A 25306-nucleotide genomic window follows, 5' to 3' on the forward strand; every position below is an offset into this window, starting at 1 on the left:
CAGTCCCTTCGGAGAATGGGCTGTGTACGTAAGGGACGGGCCATTCACCAGATTGAGGCTCAAACAGGCTCTGGTGCCGACCAAGGATGTTTGGTCTATTCTAGTGTGGATTCGTCTGATAACTCTAAGTAGGATCTACTTTTATCCACTGCATCCGCGCCGAAGTTACCACCACGCCGGAGACTTTGTGGCAATGCAGCTAGCTCGTACGGCCGCATGACTCTGCACCTCGTTGGATCCCAATGTCTCTGCCATGCTGTGAAACGGCCAACAGCTCCATACCGAACCCTGGGTATCACAAAAGCCACGATCGCTCGCATGAAGTTGTGAAACATTCCTCTCGAGATCCATAAAATGTGGCTCCTTGTCAAGGTGGGACGGAAACAAGCATTCGGAGGTAAAGTTGGCGAACGACTTGGCAATGGGATGAACGTACAGGGACAGGGTCTGTAGGTCCCAATATAACTGGCTTTCAAGGGGCCCTGATTCTCGTCGGCCGGCCATGCCGCAGGGAGGGATACCGCCGCCATCCACGGGCCTCACGAACCAATCTGGGACTGTCGCCCCTAGCCCCGCAGCTTTTATTGCCATTGCGAGATTGTTCATGCCTGTCTTGACCCTGACTGCCGTGTCTTGGGTGCTCTTGTCAATTGTCAACCTTGCCGTATACCGGGGCTCGAGCACGCTGCCACCATGTATAAACAAGTGCTTGCTGGCCAGCAAAACTGTCTGGGTAGGCTAATGATCTTGTGGTCCATCACACAACGGCACTATATCTTCCCAAGTTCATAGGGACGCCCACTCATTTCACTCACAATCCCAAAAGCCCTTCACGATAATGCGGGCAGACATCATTTCAGCCCTTGCGGGCACTTACTCTCTCTTGAATGTCACAGTGTAAGTCCAAGTAACAAACAACCCCAAGCGCGTCAAGCCCAGACCTGTTTAGGAGTCTAACACATGCCGCCAACAACAGAATCACCTCAAACGGCACTGCCCTGCTGGACGAGGCATACGGCGCCGCGCCTGTAGGACACCTGACTTACACGCCTGAGGGCTACATGTCGGCCACGATAACAGCCACGGAGCCTGAGTGGCGGCCCCTGGACCTGACGTTCCCGGCCCAGCCGAACCAGACGGACGCGGCGTGGGCAGCTGTCGGCAAGCAGTACGTGTTGCACTATATCCTCTTCCTCTCTTCCTCTCCACTTCTTCCTGGCACCCAAAAAAATACTTGGCTAACCTCTCATGCCTCCCATCCAGCCTGCTCTGCTACGCAGGCCCCCTCTCCGTCAGCGACACCATCCCCGTCAACGAAACCTCGGGCCAGGTGATCCACGGGCCTCTGGACGTCGCCACCATCCCGGCCTGGGTCGGTACCAGCCAGGCCAGGAACTACACCGTATTCGAGGATCCCAATGGGGACACGCTGCTCAGGATCACCTCGCCGCGGCCGACCGGCACTGCGAACCTGTGGTGGCGGAAGCTGGCTTCGCGGGTGTGATGTGCTCGGCAGTCGACAGCATGGGGGGCAGCGTATTGATGTGTTCTTGTATATTTGTTCCTTTCCAAATACCCTTGTATAGTCTTCAGGAATGAACAGCGTGATGGTGTACCAGCCCCTGTCTAGAATGGGCCGTTATCCAGCACTCATCCAAGCACTTCTTGCGTACCTCACGTCAAGTATCTCGGGTCTACTGTCTATCAGCAGGCAGTGCTACTTAACCGAGAACAAATCTTTTGATATTTATCACCTCTTGCTACTCACTCCTGTCTAGTATCTACTCCACTCTATGCCTCAAAGTTCTCAAGCAAAAAGCTCGGCACCCCAGGCACAGCATTGTCACCGATGGGGCTGGTGATGTCGACCTCCTTGCCGCCGTCCGTCAGGTCGTTGCCCTTCTTTGTACCCTCCTGGATCTTGATCACGATAATCCTCTGGAAGCCCGTCGACCTCTTCAGGCCCGGCACCATGTCCAGCAGCGTCTTCTGCTCGTCAAAGGCGAGCTTACGCTCCAGCACCACCGAGGGCTCTTCGCCCGACTGCAGGCGCTTCTTGAGCTGCATGACGAAGGGCATCGCCTTCTTCATCTCGCCCATCTTGCCGATCTTGCCGTTGAGCTCCTTCTCGTTGGTGATGGACTTGTTGTTGGCATCCCAGTTCTCACGCAGCAGGTCGACGTACTTTTCTTGCCAGGCAGGGAATTTGTCGGTCGTGAAGATGCTATGAGATTGGTCAGTTAAAGGCTCTCGTCAAGGCCCGAGACTCGTGTCCCAGATGAGTCATTTCAATCCAACTTACGTCAACTGCTTGGGCTTCTTTGGGTCGTAGACAGTCTCCTTGCCCTTGGCCTTCTTCTTCAGCTGGGCTGACTCGGCGCTGTTGATGTTGCTGGACGTGTGGCGGACATAATCACGAGCAGCCGACAGAGCCGGGTTGACGACAGGCACCTCAGGGAACTGGGCCAGCTGAATGGACTGGGGCTTCTTCAGGATCTCCAGCCAGATCCACTCGCAGAAATGTGGCGCAATGACGGCCAGAACCAGGGCTTGCAGCTCAAAGTACCGGAAGATCAGCTCCCTATGCATCTTGATGCCCGCACCGATACATGCCTCACGGTAGAAGTCTCTTGCGGAAGTGAAGTCAAACCATGCAGCCTTCAGGGCCAGCTTGTAGTTCGTTGCAGTGTACTCCTTCTTTGCCTCGGCCACCAGGGCGTTCAGCTCGTTGTCGAACAGAACGTCTTGGTAGGAGTTCAAAGCCCCAGTCCTCAGCTCTGGGTCTTTGGAGACTTCCTCGATCCACTCCCTGTTGTTGAAGAGTCGCAGGACTCCGTTGTCCGCGACGTCTTCCTCGAAGTTGGCATCGGTGTTGGCATCGCCAGCATCTGCCAGAGCAATACGGGCGGCGTCAGCTCCGTACTTCTTGACAGTGTCATCCAGAGTCATGAAATTTCCGGTCGACTTGGACATCTTGGCGCCGTTCAGCATCAAGTGTCCGTTCGCACGCACTCCACGGGGCCAGTACTCTGGAGGGAACAGAGCAATGTGGTTGTAGAGGAAGACTTGAAGACCAATAATTAGCAGATGTCCATCAAAGTAGCTTCGACAAGCCTTCCATAACATGGATGTTGGGATGCGTGGGTTCACTCACAAGTAAGGTGGTTGGGAATCAGATCCTTTCCACTGACACGAACATCCAGAGGATACCAGTACTCGAAGTCACGGCGCATGCTCTCCAGGGTCGCCTTGGGGATCTTAGACTTCTCCAGAACCTCGTCGCTCAGCTCTCTCCTGCAGAAGATGTAGTCCCAGACCTCGTCAATCATCTGCTCGGGGGCTATCTTGCCCTTGCCTTGCGACCGGCCGAAGAGGTCAGTGTGCAGCCATGGCACGATGGTGTAGTAGCTCATGTAGATCGTAGAGTCACTCAGAGACTCGACCAGGAAAGTCGGGTCGAAGGGCAGCTTCGAGCCCAGGCCATAGGTTCTCGCGCATGCCCATTGGTTCAGCCAGTTCAGGACGCCGACGAAGGCATTCCTGGTCTCAGCAGAGTAGGTGTTGAGGTTGTTTTGGACCCAGTCAATGGCCTGGTCCCTCCACTGCTCCTCGCCGTAGTTGATGTACCACTGGTCCATCAGTGCCACAATACACTGGAGAAAGGCGGATGTTAGCTATTGTGAGCGATTGCATAATACGCATAGGAGAATGACTCACCTTGTCACCAGACCTGCTGACAACAACGCCCTCGGGCTCAGCATAGGCGAAGGCCTCGCCAGCCTCGATCAGGTCGTTTCGAACCTTGGGCTTCGCAGTCTCGACCTTCTCGCCCTTGTATTTGCCGACCAGGAGAGTTCCCTGGTAGAAGCCCTCCTTGTAGGCAAGTTCCTTCGCATCGGCCAAGGGCTTCGTGTCTTTGGGCGACGCAATCTTCAGCTTCTCAACTAGGGTCTTGGCACAGATATCTCCATAGCTGGGCGTGGAAATGATGGGGAAGATTTCCAGCTCGGCCCACTCCTTCTGGATACCGTAGAAATCGGCCTTCTTCGCGAGCTCCCGGACGGTTGCGTAGTCATCAGGCGAGTCCGACGGAACGCTGGTGACCACACCGGTTCCCTTCGTCTCAAGGACGGTGTCCATAGGCAGAATGCGGACGCCGTCCTTGTGCAGCGACAGAGGGGCGTGCACCAAGGTCCCGATGCAGTCAGAACCCTTCAGCTCGGCCTTTGATATCGGAGTGACACCGTCCTCCTTCAGCTTGCCCTGGAAAGACATGTTGCGAGCGGCGCGGTCTGTCATGACATAGTAATCGTTGTCGGAAGCCTGGTAAATGCCATAGACGAGCTTGGGTCCGACATAACATGATGTCTGGCCGTACATTGTTTCTGGTCGCAGAGTCGCAGGGACGAAGAAGACATTGGAGCCCTCGGGGAGCTTTCCCTTGATGGCCTCAGCCGCTTTGGGTGCCCATTCTAGGACCTTCAGCTTCAGAGCGGTGTACTCCTGAGGTCCAACGCCCTCTCCTTCACTCCGGTCGTGGTCCATACAAGGTTGGCCATCCTTGACAGAGTAAATCGTGTATCGCTTTCCGAACTTGATCTTGCCCAGTTCCTTGAGACGGATCATTTGCCACCTGACGAATGCTGGGGAACAGGATGTTAGCCTTCAACGATGAAATTCCGCAAGCCAGCACCAGCAAACACTTACCATCGTAGTATGGGTTCGCGTCAGTGGTGACGAATTGTCTCCTCCAGTCAATCCTGCAGCCCAGGGCCGAAAGATCGCGCTTGCACAGGGGAGGGAAGAACTCCAGCCAGTAGTTCGCGTCGGAAAATCTGTGGATCTCATTCCTGGGAATACCGACTGACTCCATGATCTGGAATTGGTACTTGGCCTTGACCGTCTTGGCGTTCGCCTTGCCCTTGGTGGCCTTGAATTTCGTGACGTCCTCATTCTTGGCCTGCACGGTGTTCTCTTTGCCATCCGGCTTTTCTATTGGGATCTCGGTGTCCTCGTTGTAGTTCTCGAACTCCTGGCCAAAGAGCTTGACCTCGTTTGCGATCTTGTCCGCGGATGCTCGAATAGGTAGACCGGTGCAGTGGTAGCCCTGAGGCCACAGGACCCTCTTGCCTTGCATCCTCTCCCACCCGGCCATGAACTCGATCTTGCTGTCCGAGAATGCGTGGCCGACATGCAGAACGCCGTTCCTGTCCAGCGCCCTTGTCAGCAGCACATTCTTATAGCCTGCTGGCATTATACTCCTCCAATAATCGAAGTACGTGGAATCGGGACGGGATGGCGCACATGTAAGGATATGCAATTGTACCGAAGAACTTTGGATATTTCTCTCGAAGCTCCTGGGGGCTGATCGAGTGCAGGGGAATCTCGTCGGTCGTTGGGGCGTCGGGCTGGAAGACGCGGTCGGCCTCCCATTTCGCTTGGATCTGCTTCTCCCAGGCGACCAGGGCGTCTCGCTTCTCGGTCTATACAGGGTAGGTGAGTACAGAGATCAGTATATCAGCGACATGGAGACCTACACCCTTGAGCTCCTTCGTCTTGGAGACGGGGACGATGACGTTTGGAGCCGCCATGATGGGTGGTTGCTGCTGTTTACAGCACTCGTAACAGGATTTCTGGAAGGAGGAGATGGTCAGAAAAACATGTATACGTTCTCTACTTCCAAAATTGACTCACCGCCCTAGGTCTGTGGCGGTCTTTGGTGGTCTGAATTGCGAGGCTGAGGATGTGCTCGAGGTCCAAAGTTGAGTCACGGTGGCAGGTACTCAGATGCTCCCTCTACTGGCTCTGGATGGAGGGGCCAAAATTTCACACCAGGAACCGATCGCGGGGTTGGTGGCCCATAGGCTCATGAGCCAGGCCGACGGATGCACGACAGGGATGTCGAGGCACCTTCCGAGCGAGCCAAGCTTGCAGGGGCTTGCGGTGCAGGTTAGTGGCTGCGGCAAGCTGTGGAAGGGTTTTTGGCTGGCTTCACTGCTGTGGGACTGCCACTGCTAATGCAGAATAGCCTCACCTCACCTCACCTTGCTGCACGCCACTCATCCGAGGCGTATCATCTGGTTCACTTACGATACTGAGACACGAAACATCTCGGGATCTCATCGAACATGTTTTCAACTCTCGTCAGGAGGGCTGCACAGGGCACGAAGTCCCCGTCCAGCGCAGAGTACATCCGGAAGATTAGGGAGCTCTACCCGCCCAAGAAGGTCTGGCCGCCTGACTTCAAGAGACTGTCGCCGCAGGAGCAGCTCAAATTCGAGAAGAAGTTCAAGCGGCGGTTGGCCATCAGAGCCGAACGGCCAAGATGGGCCAAGTTCATCAAGCTGGTCCCAACTCTTCACTGTTACTAGTATGTTGAGCTGAGATCTACTACCAGTGGAAATTGAAAGTGCGGAAGGGCACAAACTGACAAGATTCCAGCTGTAATTGTATACGCGGCCCTGTTCATGGACTGGACGCAGGAGCATCAACCGTTTGATGGAGTATGTGTCTCGCGGCAACCATTCGCAAAAGACTACGACTGACGTGGAGACACAGATTCGAAAAAGCTTTTGGAACTCTCTTGGATTTGAGTATGAGCCTAAGTCTGGGGGTCCTAAACAAAACAGTAACCCCGGAGGCTCACCGAGGGTCCACTGAGGTCGTCCTCGACGATCTCGCTATCTGTTTTGCTGCATTTCTCGGCGTTTGGTTGGGGATACCCAGGGCATAGCAATCAGTTCCAGAGTCGGGCCGGGCATCATAGCAATGGAAGATCTCTCCTCCTGCTCCAGGGCCAGTATCGCACTGCCCCTAAGTCCTGCCGTTCTAGATAAGAAGTGGGCGACCATCGTTTCTAAGCCATCTGTTGTCCTCGAGCAGCCCACCGCTCGGATCTGTCCTTGCCCATATGCATTTAGACTGCCTCAGCATGTCGCCCGACAGAACCTCAATAGTAGCTTTGACCACGGCCCACAGCTGTCGTAAGCCATTTATGAGTTGTGCGTGCTCGAGCTCGCCTCATCTCCCAGCCCAGACAAAGTTCCCGCCCATACCGAGGCCAGCGCCCAGCCCCGTGCTCCTAGACTCGTTGACTGGCCGTTTCGCCACCGTACCCTGGGCCTTGACCCCCGCGACGATCCTGTCGAGGTTCGTCTCTATCACCACGCCACCGACGATCATCTCGGACAGGGCGGCGTGCAGGCTCTCAAAGTTGAAGATAAGGTCCAGCTCGCACACGTTCTCGAACAGCTTGTCCAGCGCCTCGACGTACACCTGGATCAGGTCGATGAGGGCGAGCGGCGACTCGGTGGACGTGGAGATGACGATGAAGAAGAGCGTCGCGTAGTGCCGGTACGTCACGAGCGAAGGGACGTCGTTGTGCTGCTGGTCGCCGGACGAGTGGGAGGTTCCGGAAGCGGCGAGGAGGGGAGGGAGCGGGAGGAAGTTGCAGGAGCCGGCTGGCCGGTTGGAGACGAGGGTGAAGATTTCGGATATGAGGCGCTGCTGTATACTCGTGTCCTGTAGAGGCGTCAGTGGTGCTTGCGACGAGGATTATACTTGAGGCTGGGCGGGATCGGCTGGGCTTACGAGCTGCGTGTAGAACTTGGTCAGCCGTGGCTGGCCCTGGCCATTAAAGACCAGAAAGGCGTTGATCATACTGGAGGTATCTGCGAGCTAAAGGCACATACAGGAAGTAGAATAGCATTCAAAAGGGGTTGAGTGCTTCGGGACGGTATGCTGTGAGACAGAAGCCGTCACATTGGCCGATATGCTCCCGCGATTACGTGACGTGACGGACGGAAGGCTAAACGGTCACACCTTAACGGCAAGACGCACGGACTATGGACATGACCCCTGAAAAGCTGGGGAAAGCTGCTGTGAGAAGGTGGGGTGGGGCGCCTGCCATCGACCAGCCCAGAGAAGCTCAATCCAGTTCGCCGTCACCAACTTGTCACAAGCTCCCCTCCTCCGGCCCCCAAACGTCTTGTCGACGTGCATTGCCTCTTGTTCACTTACGCCTTTCAGCAGAATCACCAGTATCGTGTGCCATTCTTTCCAACCCAATTGTTTCACTCACTCCGCCCAAAATGACCAGACAATCCCTCTCAAGAGCCGCCGGCATCGTCGGTCGCAACGTACGCACCTCCACCACCCGCGCAGTTCTGTTTGCGCCTCGGCGTGCTGTTGCCGCCCCCACCATTCGAGCTCTCTCCGTCCCATTCACGACAACGTCAAGGTTCCTCTCAACGACGCCCTCCCGGACCAGAGGCATCCTTCCCGACTCCGACGACCCTCCCCCTCCCAATGTCCAAGACGATGATGTCAAGGCCATTCCCGCCAATCTCACCGACGCAGAGTACCATGAGGTGTCCGACACGTACCTCGAGGTCATCTTGTCGGAGCTGGAGACCCTCGCCGACAAGAACGAGTCCATCGAGGTTGAATACTCTGTTCGTGCCCCCCCCCCCTGCCATAACACTCTTATACCCTTGTCACACATTTCAAACCTTTTGCAACATTGGCCAACTCTTCTAACCCAACCCTCACCAGGCCGGCGTCCTCACCTTCATCTTCCCGGACATCGGCACCTACGTGATCAACAAGCAGCCCCCCAACAAGCAGATCTGGCTGTCGAGCCCCATATCCGGCCCCAAGCGCTACGACTACGTCGTCTCGGGCGAGGGCCAGAGCCAGAAGGAGGACACCGCCGTCGGCGACTGGGTCTACATACGCGACGGCTCCACCCTCGGCGAGCTCTTCCTCAAGGAGCTCAACATCGACCTCTCCCTGTCCCTCGGCCGGTAGGACCAGCACCAGCGAACGTACAGCGACGGCACCGTTGTAAGGACCCTGAGGTGAGCCACTTCCCGGCGGATCTCTGCGCCGGGGCGATCGTGGTTTTCTTGAGAAGGCGCGACCCGGCACACAGATCGCGGGAGATGGAGGTGTGTTGGGGGAGGAACTCATGCTAAAGCGACAGAGACACATGCCTTGTTTGTTTTTTCCCCAGGAGGACCTGGTCATTTCTTGCTTGCTTTGCATCTGAATCATACTTTGCCGCCCTATCGTCTTCGATGGGGCCGGCCGACGCAACAGCGATAACAAGGGCACTGTGTTTGTATTTACTTCTTTGACGTTATCGCGTGGCAGTTATCGAGACAAACCCGCTGCGGTGACAGCAGCTGGAAGTGCGGGTTGCGTCTCAAGCGTTAGGCAGAGCCGGGGTGGCTACCGCTGCAGTGACTTACCTGTACTTTCCCAAAGCGACAGAGAGGGTCAGAAAGCACGCACAGGAGAGACAGAGAAAATCTTCACTCCAAGCACGACACCCATTACTGTTGCACGATGCGACAAACCGGAGATTGTGTTACTAGTACCACCCCGGCTCTTGCTGTTGCGGCACCAAACTTGCATTGGCAGTGAAGCATTGCGAACTTTGCCGGTGAACAAGTATCTCTAGGCCCCGTTGTATCATAGTACACATTAATTGTATATGGTCGCCCGTCAAGCGAATCCTACTGAACATCATCCTCCACCACATGCGATAAATGTAAGATAAAGAACGCTCCTTCCCCGCCGCCCCAGACCACCAGTCCTCGAGATGTTGGGCGGGCCTAAAGCGTGAATGAACCCAGGCCAGGCCAGGCAGGCTACCTTCTCCCTGGATGCGGCATGCACAAAAAAAGAAAATGTTCGATGTACAAGAAATGTGTCAAGCCTTCTTCACTGTTGAGGCTTGTGCTACATCCGCTGTGGGCCCGAGTATTCAACTCTCACTGCCCTATTCCTAGGAATTCCCCTTTGTCACCACGAATTTGAGCCTCTCAGGCCACCGGTAAGATCCAGAGTGTAGGTGTTCTCTCAGAATACTGAAAAGCACGGTCTAGTCTGAATGGTCTCGCAATTCGTCATGATCATGACTGGGAGGCTAAGTAATTAGCGGCCTATAAGAACCACACGTTAGTCGACTCCCTATATGCAAAGGTCCAGATAGATATAGACCACGAGAACCAAAAGCTCACAACAATGTAACATTCAAACGCTGTCTCAACTTACCCTCTCCAGATTATAGTCGTACTTCTCCAGCGCATTCAGCGCGTCGCCCCGGCTGTAGCCCATGCTCGTCAGGTTCTTGAGAATAGGGTCGTCGTGCTCCCCGTCCTCCGTTAGAGCCCTGCCCGGGCCGGTGGGCCTGGGCCCGGGCCCAGTGAGGAGTCCATGCTGCCAGCTTCCTTGCTGGGCTCTGCTGCCGCCGCGGCGACAGCAGGCGGAGCCGCTCCACTGCCTGCGCTTCCCGGAGGTGGTGGGGTTCCCGACTGTGTTGGTGGTGCGTCATCGAGCGAGGCGAAGATGGCGTCCCAGTCGTGGTTATCCGGCTGTGTGGGGCCCTTGGGGGCGCCCTCGGCCGGAGCCGCGGCAGAGGTTTGGGAGGCGGTGTTGTCAATGCTCGCAAAGTCAAAGGTGCTCTCGTTGCTGAACGGGGCTGCAGGGCCGTGGCTGCTGCCCGGTGGAGCTGCGGCCGCCTCACTCTTGGCCGCTGGAGGCGGACTGTCAAAAGTGGCGTTGAAGTCGTCGAGACCAGATCTGCTGATGGTCTGGAAGTCATCGTCGGCTGTTGACCCCTCCTTCGCATCCTCAAGGTCGGCGAAGTCGTCGTCGAGATCATCAAAGGTAGAGCTTTGCTTCGACATTCCTGTCGTCGTACCATCGCTGCCGGCAGCAGCCGGAGCCTCGGTGCTTGGCGTCGGCTCGGGCTCGAAGCTGCCAGGCGGTGGGGCACTACCGAAAACATCGTCCGCTTTGCTCTGGGCAGTCTCGTCAGGTCCGGCAGCTGGCGCATCCGGGGCGACTGCCTTGGCCAGGGTTGGCGATGCCGCCTTGTCCGCTGGGTTGGCAGAAGGACTTGCTGGGGCAAAGTCGTCATCAAAGCCACCCTGATCATCTTCAGAATCGGAGGAGTCGTCTTTTTCAAGCTCAGAGATGGGAGGGAATTCCGAGTCAAAAGCCGACCGAGCCTTCGGCTGCTCTGTCGTAGACGCATCCTCTGGTGCAGACTTCGGCGCGTTTGAGTTCTTGAAGCTGGCGAAAGCGCTCTCGAAGTCATCCTTGGCCTTGGCTTGGTCCATGGCCGAGAAGGGGTCACCACCAGAGCCGGCGGGAGTATCAGACTTTGTCCCATCGAAGAAGGAGCCGGGATCGGCCGGCTTGACTTCCGGGTCCTTGGTTTCGGCAGTCGAGCCCCCCGTGGCTGTTGCCTCAAGTGGTGCAGAAGTGACTGGGTCTGCAGCGGGAGTCGATACCTATCAATTGTTAGTCCGTGGGTTGGTCTAGGCCGGGGATCCAAACGGTAACAGAATGCTTGAGCTTACTTGTCGCGGCTCAGGCGGGGCAGGGGCTGGTGCGGACGCTTCATTCGCAAAGGTCGGGTTCCTGCTCACATTGGGGCTGTTTGATGTGGGCGTGGCGAACGACCCGGTGCTAGCGGCCGAGGCCCCTGTGGTCTGAGGCTTGAAAGCTGGGATAGCAGGGCCAAAGACGTCGTCGAAAGACTTGTCATTGTAGGTCTTGGGTGCGCCGGGGCTGGCGAAGGCGCCCATCATGTCCGTGCTACCTGTCCTCCGGAAGAAAGGGTTGCTACCACTGGCATTACTAAGGGCAGGACTGGCGACTTGGGGCGGAGGATTCGGCGGGGGACTTTGGCTAAGTTGTCTTGCCAGCTCGGAGTTCTCTTTGGTCAGATCTTCAGCCTCTGTCTTGAGCTTGTCGCGTTCACCCTCGTTAGTCGTCAGCTGCTTCCTGTTGATGGCCACCAGGCCTTTTTGCTGGCGAGCTTCAGATTTGAGCTTCTCGATCTGGGGCTTGATAGAAGCAACCTCTGCGTTAACAGCTCGTATCTTCTCTTTCAAGTTGGCGTTCTCCTGTTGATCAGCCTGCAGGGCCGTCGCAACAGTCTGGTACTGAGTCTGTAGATCATGAAGCGTGCCGTCAAGAGCAAGACTCTCTGCCTGGAGCTTCTTCGTCTCGTTGCGGGAGGCGTTGAGCTTGTCCTGTAGCTCGCGTACCTCCTTCGCCTGGTTCTCATACAGAGTGCGAAGCTGAGCAAGACGCTGCTCAAAGTTCTTCTTCTGCTGTGAGGTTTGCGTGAGCTCGTTCTGCGTGGCATTACGCTGCCCTGCCACATCCTGCATCGATTTCGAAAGCGTCCCTATTTGGTTGGATAGGTTCGCAAGCTCCATCGTCTCATTCATATCATTGCCTTTGGCCTGAGTTTGAGGTTCCGAGTCACCCAGGAGATCTTCTGCTATTGCAGGCTGTGGAGGCGCAGGCTGAGATCCTGATGCCGATCCTCCCGTGGCTTGAGGGTTCAAAGAACGGCCAAAAGAAGAAGAGGGCACAAAAGGCTTGAAATTTCCTGTGGTTGTCGGCGAGGCTCGGGCTGGCGATGCTGGAGCGAGGGGGCTGGCGCTACCTGCGAATGGGTCATTTGCTGCGGAACCGCCGGTTGGCGCAGGGCCCTGGGCTGCTGCTGCCGGACCAGGCGCAGACTCCAGCCCGAAGAGATCGTCAAGAGCAGAGACTGGCTTGGGTGGCTGAGGCGGTTGGACGGGGGCCTGTTGCTGAGGTGGTGGTGCATCGAAAGCATTCGTAGCAGTAGACGGGCGCGCTTGAGCTCTCATACTGGGCGGTATCAAGTTTTGTGGCAGGACTTGTGGCAGATCTCCCTGTTTCATGCGCTGTTGCCGGATCAAGTACATGGCCACGGCGAACTCGTCCCGGTTGAGACGGCCCTCGGACCTGATGTCTGCAAGATCCCAGATATTTGCAAGGGCAGCCTCTGGAAGATTGGACTGACTCAGGAACGGAACCGCTTCTTCGCCCGTAATGAAGCCTTTCTTGGTCTTGTCAAGGCTGTCGTAGATAACATCGAAGCGTTGCTTGTCAGCCTGTGTGATGAGCCACGCATCGCCAGTGGATTGAGGTGCTAGAGGAGATCTTCCATGGGCACCGGCTATTGGAGAGGCTGTCCGCATGGGAATCTGATGCCCAGCCTGTCCGCTAAGCTGGCGGGGTATAGCAGAAATGGGCGCGGTTGGGCCACTTGGGCTCTGTGGCCTTCCAGCAGCAGAGCCACGCCGTGTAGCAGCCTCGTACAGAGGGGCCGGGAGAATGTTGGGAAGGGCTCTGAGCGCACCAGACTTCATGCTGGTCAGCAGGTGCATGGCGATGACGAACTCGGTCTGCACGAGCGCGCCCCTCTGCTCTGTGTCGGCGAGCTGCCAGATGCGGCCCAGTGTCTCATTTGGCAGGTTCGACCTCTCGAATATCTGCCTCGCCTGCTCTCCACCCAGCAGGCTGCCAGGTTGGAGTTGTTGGCGCTCGAAGAGACCAGCATATTGCGCGACCTTATCTGGAGTCAGGGGAGGGATTCGGATGGGGGCGTTCCCGGTGCCCTGGGCCGAGATGGGTTGAGGAGAGCCGGTGGGAGCGGGAGCGAGCGGAGGAGGGGCGGGCGTGAAGCCATCGAATCGTGGGATGGGGCCGGGTTGTAGGGCGACTTGTAGCGACGGTTCACGGCCAGCCTGGGCGTGTCCGATCAGGCGCAGGGCAATGCCGAAGCCGGCCGGGGTGAGGAAGCCACGGTTCTCCTGGTCGGCGAGCTGCCAGATCTCACCGAGTATCCTCGAGTCCAGCCTGGTCTTCTCGAAGAACTTGACGGCGATCTCTCCAGTGACCACCCCGACACTCTCGGTGTCTGCTTGTCGGAAGAGCTGGCCGTAGACTCGCTTCTCGTCGGGGCCTAGGTTCAGGTTCGGGGCACCTATGGGAAGAAGGTTGTGTTAGCCTCAGTCTTTCCATCCAGCTAACCAACCACGCTGGCGTCCTCGTATCGCAGCTCCCTATAAACCGTGGGAGGCGCCCAGGAGTCGGTCGGGTCTCACCAGCATCGGCGCTGCTGCTTTCGGCCATCGTGGAATGCGGTGGGCTAGCAGTCGAGCTCCTCGTTGCAGTGTGCTCTGGCTGTGTGGTGGTCTTTCGTCCTGAAGATGGTCGGGCAACCGATGGCGCCGTATGGTCGCGGCTCGAAATACGGGGCTGTTGGCGGCGTAATGATTGTTTGCGCGTGTCCTCGCTCGGATGCAATGGACGGGGGAGGGGGCAGGCGTCGGTTCTCGGCCAGACAGACAGCTGGCAGAAGCGAGGAAATTGGAAACACACGGGAGAATGACTGACAAACAGACAGGAAGGGAGGTTGATGTCGACAACAGTCGGGCGCGCAGGGGAACGGGCACGAAGTGACGAAGTGGAGAGTTGGTTGATGAGGCTAGAGGCTGGGAGATGACCTGCTCTAATTGATGGGTTGCTTGGCCCCCCTGTCCAATCCATCCGACGTCCACGTCTGGCACATTGAAACGGCCGGCCCAAGCAAGTGCTGCACCCAAGTGCGTGGATCCCCAGCGGCCTGGCGAAACCTGTACGGTAGATCCCGAGCGCTACCCCAAAGTTTGGCTTGCATTGCTGCTGCTTTTTCCACCACCCTGACAGCGTAATTCTCTCTTTCTGGGGACAGCCCTATTCAGCAATTGCATCGGACGTCTTTTACTATGCTTTTGACCCGTTCTCACTATACTCAGTGTCGAATTCCGTTATTCGGCCCCTGAACGTCGCTCGCTTGAGAGATTGGGTCTTCATGTTGCTCCCCACCGCAACTCCTTCCTTCTCCTTACGCTCGCTTTCTCTTGGGCATAACGAGCCTACTGTGCTATTCAACCTGCTTGACAGACTCATCCCTCAGGGGTACCCGCCTGCGTGGTACGGTCCTTGACAACACGCGGACACTTCTTTTTCTTTGTGTATTTTTTGTTATTGTATTTCATTGCAGCCGTGATGGTTTACCCTCCTCTGATTTGCTGCATAAGGAGGCGCAACGGATGAATTTACACAAGTAGAGATTGCTCCCGTCAAGTTATCACCCTCCGCGTACACGGGATAGAGGTGAGGGTAGACTATTTCCTGCAAAAGAGTGGCGATGCCTCGTCCACAACAGGCTTCCCGTCCCAGTCGCATACATGTCTTCCAGAGCTAGTCTCTCTTCACGTTGGAGGTCCCCTCAATAGGCCTCTCAGGGAGTGCCAGCATGCTGTCCGGTCTCAGCATTCCAGTTCAAGCTCAGTTGTACTTCTCAAGGGCCGGCTTGAACGCCTCAAACTGAGTGAACCCCTTCACCTTGGGTGTGTTCATCGGCGCCATGCCATGGTCTCCCTTCTTCAGCGCTTCCAGGTACGCTGGCCTCTCAGCCACGTCCTTTAGATACCTCAGGATGTTCTGGTACGCTCCCAGATCCACCACGGGGGCGAAACCCCGCATCGTGGTCAGCGAGAAGACGGACATTATGTCGGCTGCACTCAGGTGCTCCCCGGCGAGGAACTTGTTGCCCGCGAGCCGGTCGTCCAGGAGCTTCAGCGCCGTCTGGTTCCTCTTGTTGAAGACCTGGACGATGGGGGTCTCGTCCGTCATGCCGGAGAGCAGGAAAGTCATGAGCCTCGAGACAGACGGCTGCAGCGATCCGTTGGCGAAGTGCAGCCACTGCAGGTACTCGCCGTAGTCCTTGTCGTCGGGCGTCCGGATGAGCCGCGGCACGCCGCTGCCGGGGGCGGTGTTGCCGCCGTGGACAGTGAGGATGTAGTCCACGATTGCGCCGGACTCGGACAGGCTCACTGGAGGCGAGACGGTGGTGTCCTTGAGGTAGGGAGCTGTGCCAAAGGGGTTGACATCCTTCAGGTATTGTGGCGCAAGGGCGGTCGTGGGGTCTCTCTCGTAGACGTGCAGTGTGTACGGCACTTTCAGCTCCTGGTCACGGTCAGCCGGTGCATCGTAACGGAAAGGTTCCGTGAATGGGACGCACCTCCAAGAGCCACACGACTCTCTCTGACTGAGAAAGGTGCAGATGGTGTAGTTCCAGAGACATTGTGGTAGCTTTTGAGCCTTTAGAGAGCACTTTCTTGTTAGACTTCCCTTGAATGCAATGATTTTTGAGGTGTTTGATACTGCAATGAGACTCTAGTGATGCGGGAGCTTGAAGTTTAATGTATCTACAGCTCGGCTGCACATGTCGGCAGTTTCTCCACTTCTTCCGGTGTTCACCCCGTCGGGCGGGCGTTGGAGTTGTACCGTTTGGCGCGCCGATGACTTCACTCTGCGGTTATCAGCAGTTTTAACGTGGTATTTCATCCACCATGGCCAATTCCAAATGCATCATTGTAGTAAGACTTATGCTCAGGCCCACTGGCTCGGCGATTCCACATGCCCCGACTGCCGTAGTCAGTGGGGACGCCGCTCCAGATCGGCACTTGGTGGGCGAATTTCAAAAAGAAAAGTGGAAACATTCTGTGGCGTCCCTGCGTTGGTTCCTTCCGAGCCTCCGTTCGATGGTATACGGCCGACACATCCGGCTCAGTTGAGGACACGCCAGCCAGCGCTTGCACCCGGTTCTGGAACCAACAGGCACGGCCCCCAAGGCCTGTCTGAACAAAGATCGACTTCTCGCTACTGGACGTGTTTGTCGCGTCTCGAGATTCGAAAACGACCCTACGCGCAGAGGCCTTCTTCACGGTCAAGAACCCGCCGTCTTCGCTTGTCCGTCGCGGTGGTTGCTGGGACTCCGCCGGCCAGTCTGCCCTGGATTGCAGGTGCACTTAGAGCCGCGACAAGGCTTCGTTTTGAGATCCCAGCGAAGAGCTTGCATGGATTTGAACACGATAGGAAGATGAAGGGGCCTGTGGGATACGTGATGACTCGGTCCTAGCCGATTGTCTATTATTATATGCTTATTGTCTGCATCTATATACGCTCGCTGTCTGCGTTCTATTTCCCATCCCCCTGCTTGACCGGCCCGTCCGCGGCATCCTCGCCGAAAGACTCCGCGCTCAGGTCCGCCGCCGTGCGCGTGATCTCGTGGCTCTTCTCCAGCTTGGACAGCACCATCCACGTCGGCGCGACGCTGAGCAGGAGCACGCCAAAATTGATGCCAATGCTGACAAAATGGTTAACTTTCGCCTCGCTCTGCATCGCCCACGCGACAGTCTGCCCGAGGGCCTCGAACCCGCGGAGGATGCCCGTGTGCCGCGACACCGACGACAGGTCGGTCGTGTACTGGCCCACGAGCCAGTACAGGAACTGCTGGAAGGCCTGGCCCGCGAACTGCCAGAAGAAGACGAGCGCGTACGAGGCGCCGAAGCCGCCCGTGAACCAGTCGTGGACGGGGGTCGGGTCCGCGTCGTAGTACTGCTTCTGCAGGATGATGGCCCAGATCCACGTGCCCGAGAGGACGACGACGATGGCGGAGAAGGCGATCTTGGCGCGGGTCTTGATGTGGATGCTCTGGCGGTCGAGCAGCGAGGCGATGATGAAGGAGCTGAAGATGCCGGCGAAGTTGGTGAAGAAGGACGAGAACGCGCGCGCTCGGACGGTGAAGTATGTCGTGAGCCACGTGCTGAGGAGGCCGTTGTAAAAGTAGCTGATGAAGAAGGCAGGCAGGAGAAGGAGGATTCGGCGAGATCTCAGCAGGTCCCATACGGCCTTGAACTCGGCTGCGAACGTCGGCTCCCGCTGGGTCACCACACGAGTGCCGTCTTTTCTCCAGACCTTCTCCGCGGGACTCAGGAGTATGGCGATGGGCAGACCCAAGCACATGATAACGATAAAAGCGATGTAGGTCGATGGACTGACAGAGCCAGAACTGGACTTATCCGCGTTCAAGCCCAGGTTGATGGCTCCTCCCACAATAGGACCAGCAGCCTTTGCCGTTTGCCATATAGCAAGGTAGAACGCTCTGTCCTTCGGGCTGGGATAACCGATGATGATGGCCGCCTCGGCCGCCCAGAAGAACCCGGCAGAGATACCACAGAGGGCACTGCCGAATAACATGAACCAGGTGACGGCCGAGGTACTGTTCACGTAAAGACCGGCGCCGTAGATTGGATATCCAATACTACCCAGGGCCAAGCCCCACTTCAGGCCGATCCGGTTGTTGATTGCTCCGGCGGCGATGCAGACCAGGAAGAAGAGGCCATAGACGAGCGCATTGGCGGCAGATACCGCGTATGGCTCTGCCGCTCCGCCAGCTCCCAGGTTGTTGAGAGCATCCCACATACCCGGAGCCGTAAAGGAGACGCCGCATGCCACGAGGATCTGGAATGGCACGGATCGGAAAGTTGAGGCTACTTTGCTTGGCGGCGGCGCGGCGGACCCATGTTCGCTGTCGTGGATGCTTCGCACGGCACCCATCTCGGCGGTAGTGACGGAGGCACGAATGGGCAGTGTTCCGTAGTTTGTTGCTGCTGTGCACCCTTTCAAGGCTCGTGAATCCGGGTGTACCATCGCCGCCTTGCTGCAGCCGCGTGCCTGCGAGCGAGTTGACTTTTATATAAGGCCCCGAAGAACTCCGCCGGGGTCGTCACTTATTACGCGATAACTAGACATTTCAAGGTGAGATTTTTCATCGGCCGTCTCAAGGCGCGATCACGCAATCGGTACCCACTCTCAGGTCTTCACAGGAACGCCTGTTTCGGACGCTCTAGTGCTGGAGCCGCAATTATTATGGCATAATAGATGCTACGCATTCGCCACAAGGCTATTTGAAAGCCCATAACTAATTACCAGACAAGCCCTAATCGCCCCGGCGTTTGAGTCCTTCCAAACGTAATAGCAGAGGCATTTAAGCCTACAGTACAACCATGTCTCTATCCGCCATGGTGCATTTAGAGCTCACCCAGTCGATACTTCGGAACACGTCCAAAGTCCCGTCTTCCTGAAATGAACCGAATTGTCGATATTCGAAAATCGTGTGGACGGACAAAAGCTCGCTAATTCATGGCACTCCAGGGTCTTCAAGTTGGGATTGCAAGGTTCGTGCCAGCAATTACGTGCCAGTGTGTTTGAGTTTGGGAGTGTCGGAAAGGCTCGGCCAAACCACAGCATGCGTAACAAACGTCCATCACGCCATCTCACAAGAAACCAGCTCCAGGGCGTGATTCTGTCGACATTATTTACCATGACGAGCATAGCAAGACAGTGGGGACTCCTCAACGGCGACATACTCTCGCGTTGGCAGGACGCCGACGACAGAACGGTCGTGTGATTCCAAACTTCATCCACGCAAAGTTCGCCCAAATTCACTCCATGGTCGATTGCAAACAGCACGGTAAATGACCAATCCACTCTGATGCGATTTGGCGGAGTAGACGTGTGTGAACCGAAAATATTGTCTGGCTAGGTGTGAGACTAGTTTCGGGATATCGCATGGGCTAGACTGGCGCATCTGGCATCAGCAAGTTTGTCCATATCCTGGGGGATATGAAAGTTGTACCTGATATATGAAAACAAACAGAAAAATTCGCCCAATGAACTGGTCGCCAGTGATTTGTCCAGATGGTCTTGCCTGATGTTGGGTCAATCTTCGACCCATGTGGCCTGGAAAAGAACCTCAAAACAGGTATAGGGAATATGTGCCTGCATCTGGTACTGAGATTTGAGATGTGATTTATATTCTTGTAGTACTTCTTGTTTTTGATGAGATTGAGTTCAGTCGTAGCGCCACAAAAACCACAACCATGGTGGCTACAGAGCCCAATGTGGCGGTGAGGGTACCTGCGTGTGGTGAGAAATAGGGACACCTTATTGTCTAAGAAACAATGCATGCATTTGGCTTCCCAGTTATGGCGGTGTGTAACCAGCATTGCAATGCAGCAGGGGTTCTTGACAAAGAACTCACGGTCAATTGCATCGCCAACGCATACTGACGCTCAAATCTGAAATACGATCATGACCCTGGGTACCTTCCCGCAGGTATACCCGTGCTGTTAGGCAAACGCATCCCACCGTACAAATTAAATGGGATGACAGAACGGGCGCCTCATCGATCTATCTCATGTGGTTGTTCAATAACTGTCTGACCATGCGTGAGCGAGAAATTTGCGCCTCCTATGCACTGGAGATCACCCAGAACGCTCCATATTTGCCTCGTATCACTTCTGGGCACTCTTTATCGTCAATCCAATACTTTCTGCGGTCGAGGTGCCTCTTCTGTCCTCGAATATGGACCGTTCGGTGGACACTGATGCTCTCGAGCAACGGTGGCTCCAACGGTTCAATGAATTTCAGGATTTTCGATCCCAGAGAATCGCACGCAAAGTTGCTGCAAAAAAATGAACTTGACGCAGCACAAACAGAAATCGACGCGGAGATTTCGAATCTTCGGAATGAACTTCTTCAAAACAGTGAAGCCATGAAGGAAGAAGCCGAGGCAAAGATACGACTACTCAAAGACAAAACCGACGCAGAAATCCAGCGGCTCATACAAGAGACTTTCAGTAAGAGTACAGCGATCCGCGAAGCGACTAAGAAAGACCTTGGACTTCTCCAGGTCACTTCTGAAAGAAAGACCCAGGAGCTGGAGGACAAACGTACTGCGAGAAAGCGCAAGCACGAAGATGACTACCAGGATATTGAGAGCGAATTTGCCACGCGCTTGAAATCTCTAGAAAAAAGCTGTATGCCTTCGGTATGCATAGCTTCGCAGATATCAAGGGGAGCATGTGAGGGACCAGTCGCTGACCAACTCAGGCATTACCGGGAACTCCGCCACCTTCCGCGCCTCTGGAAGTGCCAACCGATCCTCTGCCAGTCAAAAACCCGTCGACAAATCCATCATCATCGACTGATGCTGCGTCTCTTGAAAAACGCCCAGCAGAACGTTCAGCAGATCGACGAACCACCATGTTCTGCCTTCCACCTTTGCGCTCGAGGGAGAGTATGCCCCCTTCGCAAGTCTCCCGCGGCTCAGACACATCGGCACCACCTGGCAAAAAACGACGCTTTGAGGGGTTTGCAAAAGATGGATGCGTTACATGCAAAGGTCGAATTTGGAGGTGTGATGGAGCGAAACCAATATGCGGCAAATGCAAGGAAGATGGACAGCTCTGCATTTGGCCTCGATCGAAATCTCCTCAACAGCCAGTTCATCAGCCCCCATGCGACAACACCGGCACAATTGATCTTCGCGGCAGAATCGAGGTTCCTCGCTCGACAAGTTTGAGGCCATCAAATACCGAATCCACCGGCCGAACCCGTCCTGACCTGTCGCCTGCATTTGCTTATGATGCCAGAAGGCGGCCATCGCAAAGACTGGTAAGGCTGATCCATTCGACAGATCTGGTGCGTATGTGCGCAGAAAGCTGCCAGCCAGCCTTCCGGCATTCCGTTGCTGATAGTGACCAGTCTAAAGCGCCTGGACGGAATACAGTGATAGCCTCAAGCTTGAGCCGTCCCGAATCCCCCGACTCTACTCAAGGACCGGGTGACATCGCCGTGGACCGGAGTTCGTCCAACATGTTCCCTCAAGCACTTTCACAAAGGGTTTTGTCACTGCCATCAAGACCGCAGACCGAGCGAAACGTTCAACGGTCCAGCAGCCTCACAGCCCCAAGCACAATCACATTCGACGAGGTCTTCAAAAGCGTTCGGAGCAAAGATTCACAGAACAAGCATTTCATCGTTGAATTCCCACAACACAGCAGCAAGTGGTATATCCTGTGGTGTAATAAGCATGACATGAACTTCGGGGAGTACCCATTTAGTTCTGCAGGGTGTCACATCGACTCCGAGGCTCACGGCCATCTCCCGCGCACCCACGAGAACTGTATATCGGAGCTGGGAGTGCTCGTTCTTGGTTGTACTTCCAAGCGCGCAGAGAGTAACAACGAGGCTTACAAGGAGGCCCTCCAGGGCGGGTACAAACCGAAGCAAGGGAACACGAAATCGCACAAGAAGGGCAGACCCAGGACCAGCCACACCCACAACCATGGTTCAATCGAGACGAAAAGACGTCACAATGGCTCTCGACCGGCCGGGTTGTTCAAGCCCTTCGAGGGCATCGTCAATCCCGTTCCGGGTGACGTGTACCAGGGAGCTCAGCACAAGCCGGGACGCATGGAGCCTCAATGGTGGCTAGTAGTTCGTCTTCCTCTGAGAAATTGGTAATTATGCCTCTCTTCATATGTCCGACCCAGAATCTAAAGTCTGATGCCAATTCCTGTGGGAACATATGTCCTCTTAACAATATGATTTCTCAACCAGTATCTCTTCCTTGCTTATACTTTCAACGTGCTCACACGATTTCAATGTAGGTAAACTATCGGTCTCTCTGGGAGCCTGCATCAGAGTGGCCTCGCCAAGAGCATGCCACCTTGCTATCGACGAGGATTCCTCGACGGTCCCCAGCCACGTGCCTCTGACTGGGCCGAGGAATTCCAAAACGGTGGTTCACGAGTGAAGGAGCGAAGCTTTCCTTGTCTGATGCTCAGACCCACCCTGGAGATACCTCCATGGGACGAGGAATTTATGCTGCCGCCTGACAGATGGTATTTCACCTGGCTGGATGCGGGGAGCTTGCGCCATGGACGGTATAAGAATCGGCCCACAACGCATTATCGATCGATAAAAGGCATTGATGATGGTCATGAAGTTGCGCGCAAGTTCTGTCAGCGGCTTGAAGCAGCCCGTGCGGCTCATCGTGGGAGTCAAAGATCGACGGTGATGTCCAATCTGGACAGCGAACAGGGCAGCCATGATGAAAATGATCCAGATGGTCGGGGCCGGAATCAATTTGACAGCGACTTTCAGGGAGCGGTACGTAGTTGAATGTACTTGAACATGACATTAGGTTACGCTGACCAGAATGATGCAATTACTAGTCTGAGATAGATGATCACTCAACTGCTGTGGCAAATGAACTTTTGCCTGGGGACACTTCAAGAGAGGACAGAAAGAATATCCCCGACAATCGCAGCCAGCAAACAAATGGAAGTGCTGTCGAAGACATTCAGGAAGACGAAATTCATGAATCAATAGAAGAGGTTATTGTGATTTCCTCATCAGATTACGATGAGCCTGAAATATCCTCCACCCCAGCACCGAGCACGGCCGTCAGCGACCCATTCGACCCGTCCTACAGCCCCAGGTCGCCTTCCTCGGACGATCGAAACATGTCAGTCGATCCACCCGTTCTGGACGAGGACTTCGACATCGGCGACTACAATGGCCCTCCGAGATCACCCAGCACTAGCAGCGAAGGTGTCAACGGCTCTGAGAATGGCGAGGGAGCACACACTGCAGTGGATGATAGTTCCAGCGCTTGCCCTGGTGGGTCGCCATCGGCGGTCGAAGCACTGAGAGCAATACAGACGGAGCTGATCCCCGGATATGAGGACGGCGACGCAAAGAGCGAGCAGTCCACCAGAGATACCGAGCGATCAGACATGAGATAGTTGTTCCCAGGTCTATTTACACGTCAAACACGTGAAGAGTAAGCTGATTCATGCATTTGATTGTGGAAATAAGATATTTGCAAGTCTTAGATACGTGGCCCAGTGTTGGTACTGCTGTAAGACAGATATGAAGGATGGTATGAAGGATGGCAATAATGTAGCGAGCGAGACTCGTTGAAAACTGCTCCTTCTCCGATTTATTTCAGTCTCAAATACTGATATCTCAGCTCATTGACTGTCTGTCACCTACATGAACACGAATCATTCTATATGTGCAGGTGCAATACTACCACTTATTTGCTTTCCTGGTCATAAGAGTCTAGACGTCAGACTTCCTTTTCTAGCGATCGAGTCCGATAGCAGACAACTTTGAGAGGCGACCAACCAGTGACAGCTGGAGTCGTTTTGCCAAGAAAACATTGAATATACACACAAGTAATCGTAAACATAGAATCTGTTACATAGTACGCGACAAGAACAATAGAAAGTCATTATCACGGCATCTGAGAGAGGAATCCACTCATGACAGCGCTGTATACACATACAAACACGACCTGGCGCGCCTCATCTGCCTCGATGACCCGAGAAAACACACTGATCAAAAAGCACATAACCAGTACCATAGCCATTCTGAAGTTACGATTGGTATCGAAGTAGGAAAGAAGAGCCAACGGAAGCACCAGGAAGATACATATTCCGACGAGGAGTAAAACACCGACAACCCAAGATAGGTCTGCATTTTCATAGCGCAGAAATTGGAGGTGGTCGAATTGGACGCTTTGTGATCGGAATGGGCGCTGTGTATGTTATGAGGAAGTTCAATCAGAATGAAAGGTGGGTGTTATGAAAGAAATACTAACGAGGAAGATACGACCCAGTCTTGAGAGTGGCATCAAGGCTTTGACGAGTTTCTCAATAGGGCCTTTGGGCGATGCTAACATCCGGAACTCGTGCCATTCTTTGTTCCTGTACATTGAAGCCTGGCCAGTCGACCGCTGATCAAGCCACAGGCGCAATTCATCAAGAGTTGATCCCTCTGGAGTCTCAGCAGTGTCAACTATCCTAGCGTGTTCCCAGGCAGCATCTGTCGCTTTGGTATTAATTACGACCTCTGAAATCGAGTTTAAAATAGAACATAATGCTCACCGTATTGCGCTAGGCTTTCTGTAAGTTGCGACATCATTTCCTCTAGTCTCTCTGCTACCACGTCTGGTGGGACCAGATTCGACGACTCGCTAGCATTCCCAAGCCTCAACTCCCTGAGGGTTTTTATTTCCATGCTCAGCCTTGAAATCCTCTGCGCCCGAAATTCAAGCGCAAGGGATCTTTCGACTGAGAAACTTGGATAGAAGGCAAAGCGACGGTCATAATCCTTTACTCGCGCAAGGCCCTCAGGACCGGAGGCCTGCTCTGAGTAAGAGGAGGTCAGCTTCTCACACCGTTCTGTAAGAGAGATCACTCACCGAGCCCTTCATCCTGCCCCTGAACGACGGAGCCTTGCGGCTGAACCGTCGGTTCAGAGGTGTGATGGGCTTCTCTTCCATCAACTTGTCTTGGGGTTTCTACTCCAAGGCCCCCATGCAAATCGCCCCTTTCGGCCATATCAAGCACTGAAAGCCCAGTGGGCATCATTATACATGTTTAACACCGACAAAAATGCGTAAGATGAAGGAGAGCAGGCCGAAGCGACATCTCCACCGTGCGTCCTGGCTGTCTCTCTTATACAGGCTGTCAAAATGCCCACGTGTATGCCTTGTGAGGCAGGCTCTGGTGATATAGCAGCTTTGGGCGGACTGACTGCTGACTGCATGTCGTTCTTCACGAATAGTCCAGAAATGGACTAGTACTTAAGTAGTGCTCAAGCTTGAGGCTGACGAGGTAAATGTACTGGGGCGTTGTTGTGACACCACACGAGTATAGATTTGGCATATGCGGGGAGTAGAATCTTTGCACCCTGCTCCACGACGAGATGCAGCACC

The 25306-nt window shown here is 55.1% G+C and overlaps 11 protein-coding genes across 11 annotated transcripts; 6 read left to right on the forward strand and 5 right to left on the reverse strand.

Moving 5' to 3' along the window:
• Positions 1–838: 838 nt before the first annotated feature.
• On the forward strand, positions 839–1504 carry INS49_004724 (uncharacterized protein; the record flags this gene model as incomplete). Its single annotated transcript, XM_043165512.1, has 3 exons — positions 839–897; positions 977–1168; positions 1264–1504. 3 exons carry the CDS (start codon positions 839–841, stop codon positions 1502–1504), a joined length of 492 nt encoding a protein of 163 aa, XP_043018227.1.
• Positions 1505–1791: 287 nt separating this feature from the next.
• On the reverse strand, positions 1792–5591 carry INS49_004725 (uncharacterized protein; the record flags this gene model as incomplete). The annotated part of the gene is made up of 7 exons (XM_043165513.1): positions 1792–2224; positions 2303–3065; positions 3155–3653; positions 3718–4643; positions 4708–5207; positions 5305–5483; positions 5538–5591. The coding sequence occupies 7 exons, from the start codon at positions 5589–5591 to the stop codon at positions 1792–1794; spliced, it is 3354 nt and encodes a 1117-aa protein (XP_043018228.1).
• A 537-nt stretch (positions 5592–6128) lies between these two features.
• INS49_004726 (uncharacterized protein) lies at positions 6129–6545 on the forward strand (the record flags this gene model as incomplete). The annotated part of the gene is made up of 2 exons (XM_043165514.1): positions 6129–6363; positions 6442–6545. 2 exons carry the CDS (start codon positions 6129–6131, stop codon positions 6543–6545), a joined length of 339 nt encoding a protein of 112 aa, XP_043018229.1.
• A 475-nt stretch (positions 6546–7020) lies between these two features.
• INS49_004727 (uncharacterized protein) lies at positions 7021–7659 on the reverse strand (the record flags this gene model as incomplete). The annotated part of the gene is made up of 2 exons (XM_043165515.1): positions 7021–7521; positions 7591–7659. 2 exons carry the CDS (start codon positions 7657–7659, stop codon positions 7021–7023), a joined length of 570 nt encoding a protein of 189 aa, XP_043018230.1.
• Positions 7660–8090: 431 nt separating this feature from the next.
• On the forward strand, positions 8091–8808 carry INS49_004728 (uncharacterized protein; the record flags this gene model as incomplete). Its single annotated transcript, XM_043165516.1, has 2 exons — positions 8091–8453; positions 8554–8808. 2 exons carry the CDS (start codon positions 8091–8093, stop codon positions 8806–8808), a joined length of 618 nt encoding a protein of 205 aa, XP_043018231.1.
• A 1361-nt stretch (positions 8809–10169) lies between these two features.
• INS49_004729 (uncharacterized protein) lies at positions 10170–13971 on the reverse strand (the record flags this gene model as incomplete). The annotated part of the gene is made up of 3 exons (XM_043165517.1): positions 10170–11303; positions 11373–13822; positions 13944–13971. The coding sequence occupies 3 exons, from the start codon at positions 13969–13971 to the stop codon at positions 10170–10172; spliced, it is 3612 nt and encodes a 1203-aa protein (XP_043018232.1).
• Positions 13972–15171: 1200 nt separating this feature from the next.
• On the reverse strand, positions 15172–15970 carry INS49_004730 (uncharacterized protein; the record flags this gene model as incomplete). The annotated part of the gene is made up of 2 exons (XM_043165518.1): positions 15172–15852; positions 15908–15970. 2 exons carry the CDS (start codon positions 15968–15970, stop codon positions 15172–15174), a joined length of 744 nt encoding a protein of 247 aa, XP_043018233.1.
• Positions 15971–16866: 896 nt separating this feature from the next.
• Positions 16867–18381, reverse strand: INS49_004731 (uncharacterized protein; the record flags this gene model as incomplete). The annotated part of the gene is made up of 1 exon (XM_043165519.1): positions 16867–18381. The coding sequence occupies one exon, from the start codon at positions 18379–18381 to the stop codon at positions 16867–16869; it is 1515 nt and encodes a 504-aa protein (XP_043018234.1).
• A 1906-nt stretch (positions 18382–20287) lies between these two features.
• INS49_004732 (uncharacterized protein) lies at positions 20288–20723 on the forward strand (the record flags this gene model as incomplete). Its single annotated transcript, XM_043165520.1, has 2 exons — positions 20288–20552; positions 20626–20723. The coding sequence occupies 2 exons, from the start codon at positions 20288–20290 to the stop codon at positions 20721–20723; spliced, it is 363 nt and encodes a 120-aa protein (XP_043018235.1).
• A 173-nt stretch (positions 20724–20896) lies between these two features.
• INS49_004733 (uncharacterized protein) lies at positions 20897–22041 on the forward strand (the record flags this gene model as incomplete). The annotated part of the gene is made up of 3 exons (XM_043165521.1): positions 20897–21091; positions 21168–21216; positions 21287–22041. 3 exons carry the CDS (start codon positions 20897–20899, stop codon positions 22039–22041), a joined length of 999 nt encoding a protein of 332 aa, XP_043018236.1.
• A 555-nt stretch (positions 22042–22596) lies between these two features.
• Positions 22597–23327, forward strand: INS49_004734 (uncharacterized protein; the record flags this gene model as incomplete). The annotated part of the gene is made up of 2 exons (XM_043165522.1): positions 22597–22689; positions 22755–23327. 2 exons carry the CDS (start codon positions 22597–22599, stop codon positions 23325–23327), a joined length of 666 nt encoding a protein of 221 aa, XP_043018237.1.
• Positions 23328–25306: the final 1979 nt, after the last annotated feature.

The sequence above is a fragment of the Diaporthe citri genome, assembly GCF_014595645.1.
Source record: "Diaporthe citri strain NFHF-8-4 chromosome Unknown scaffold_12, whole genome shotgun sequence".
NCBI lineage: Eukaryota > Fungi > Ascomycota > Sordariomycetes > Diaporthales > Diaporthaceae > Diaporthe > Diaporthe citri.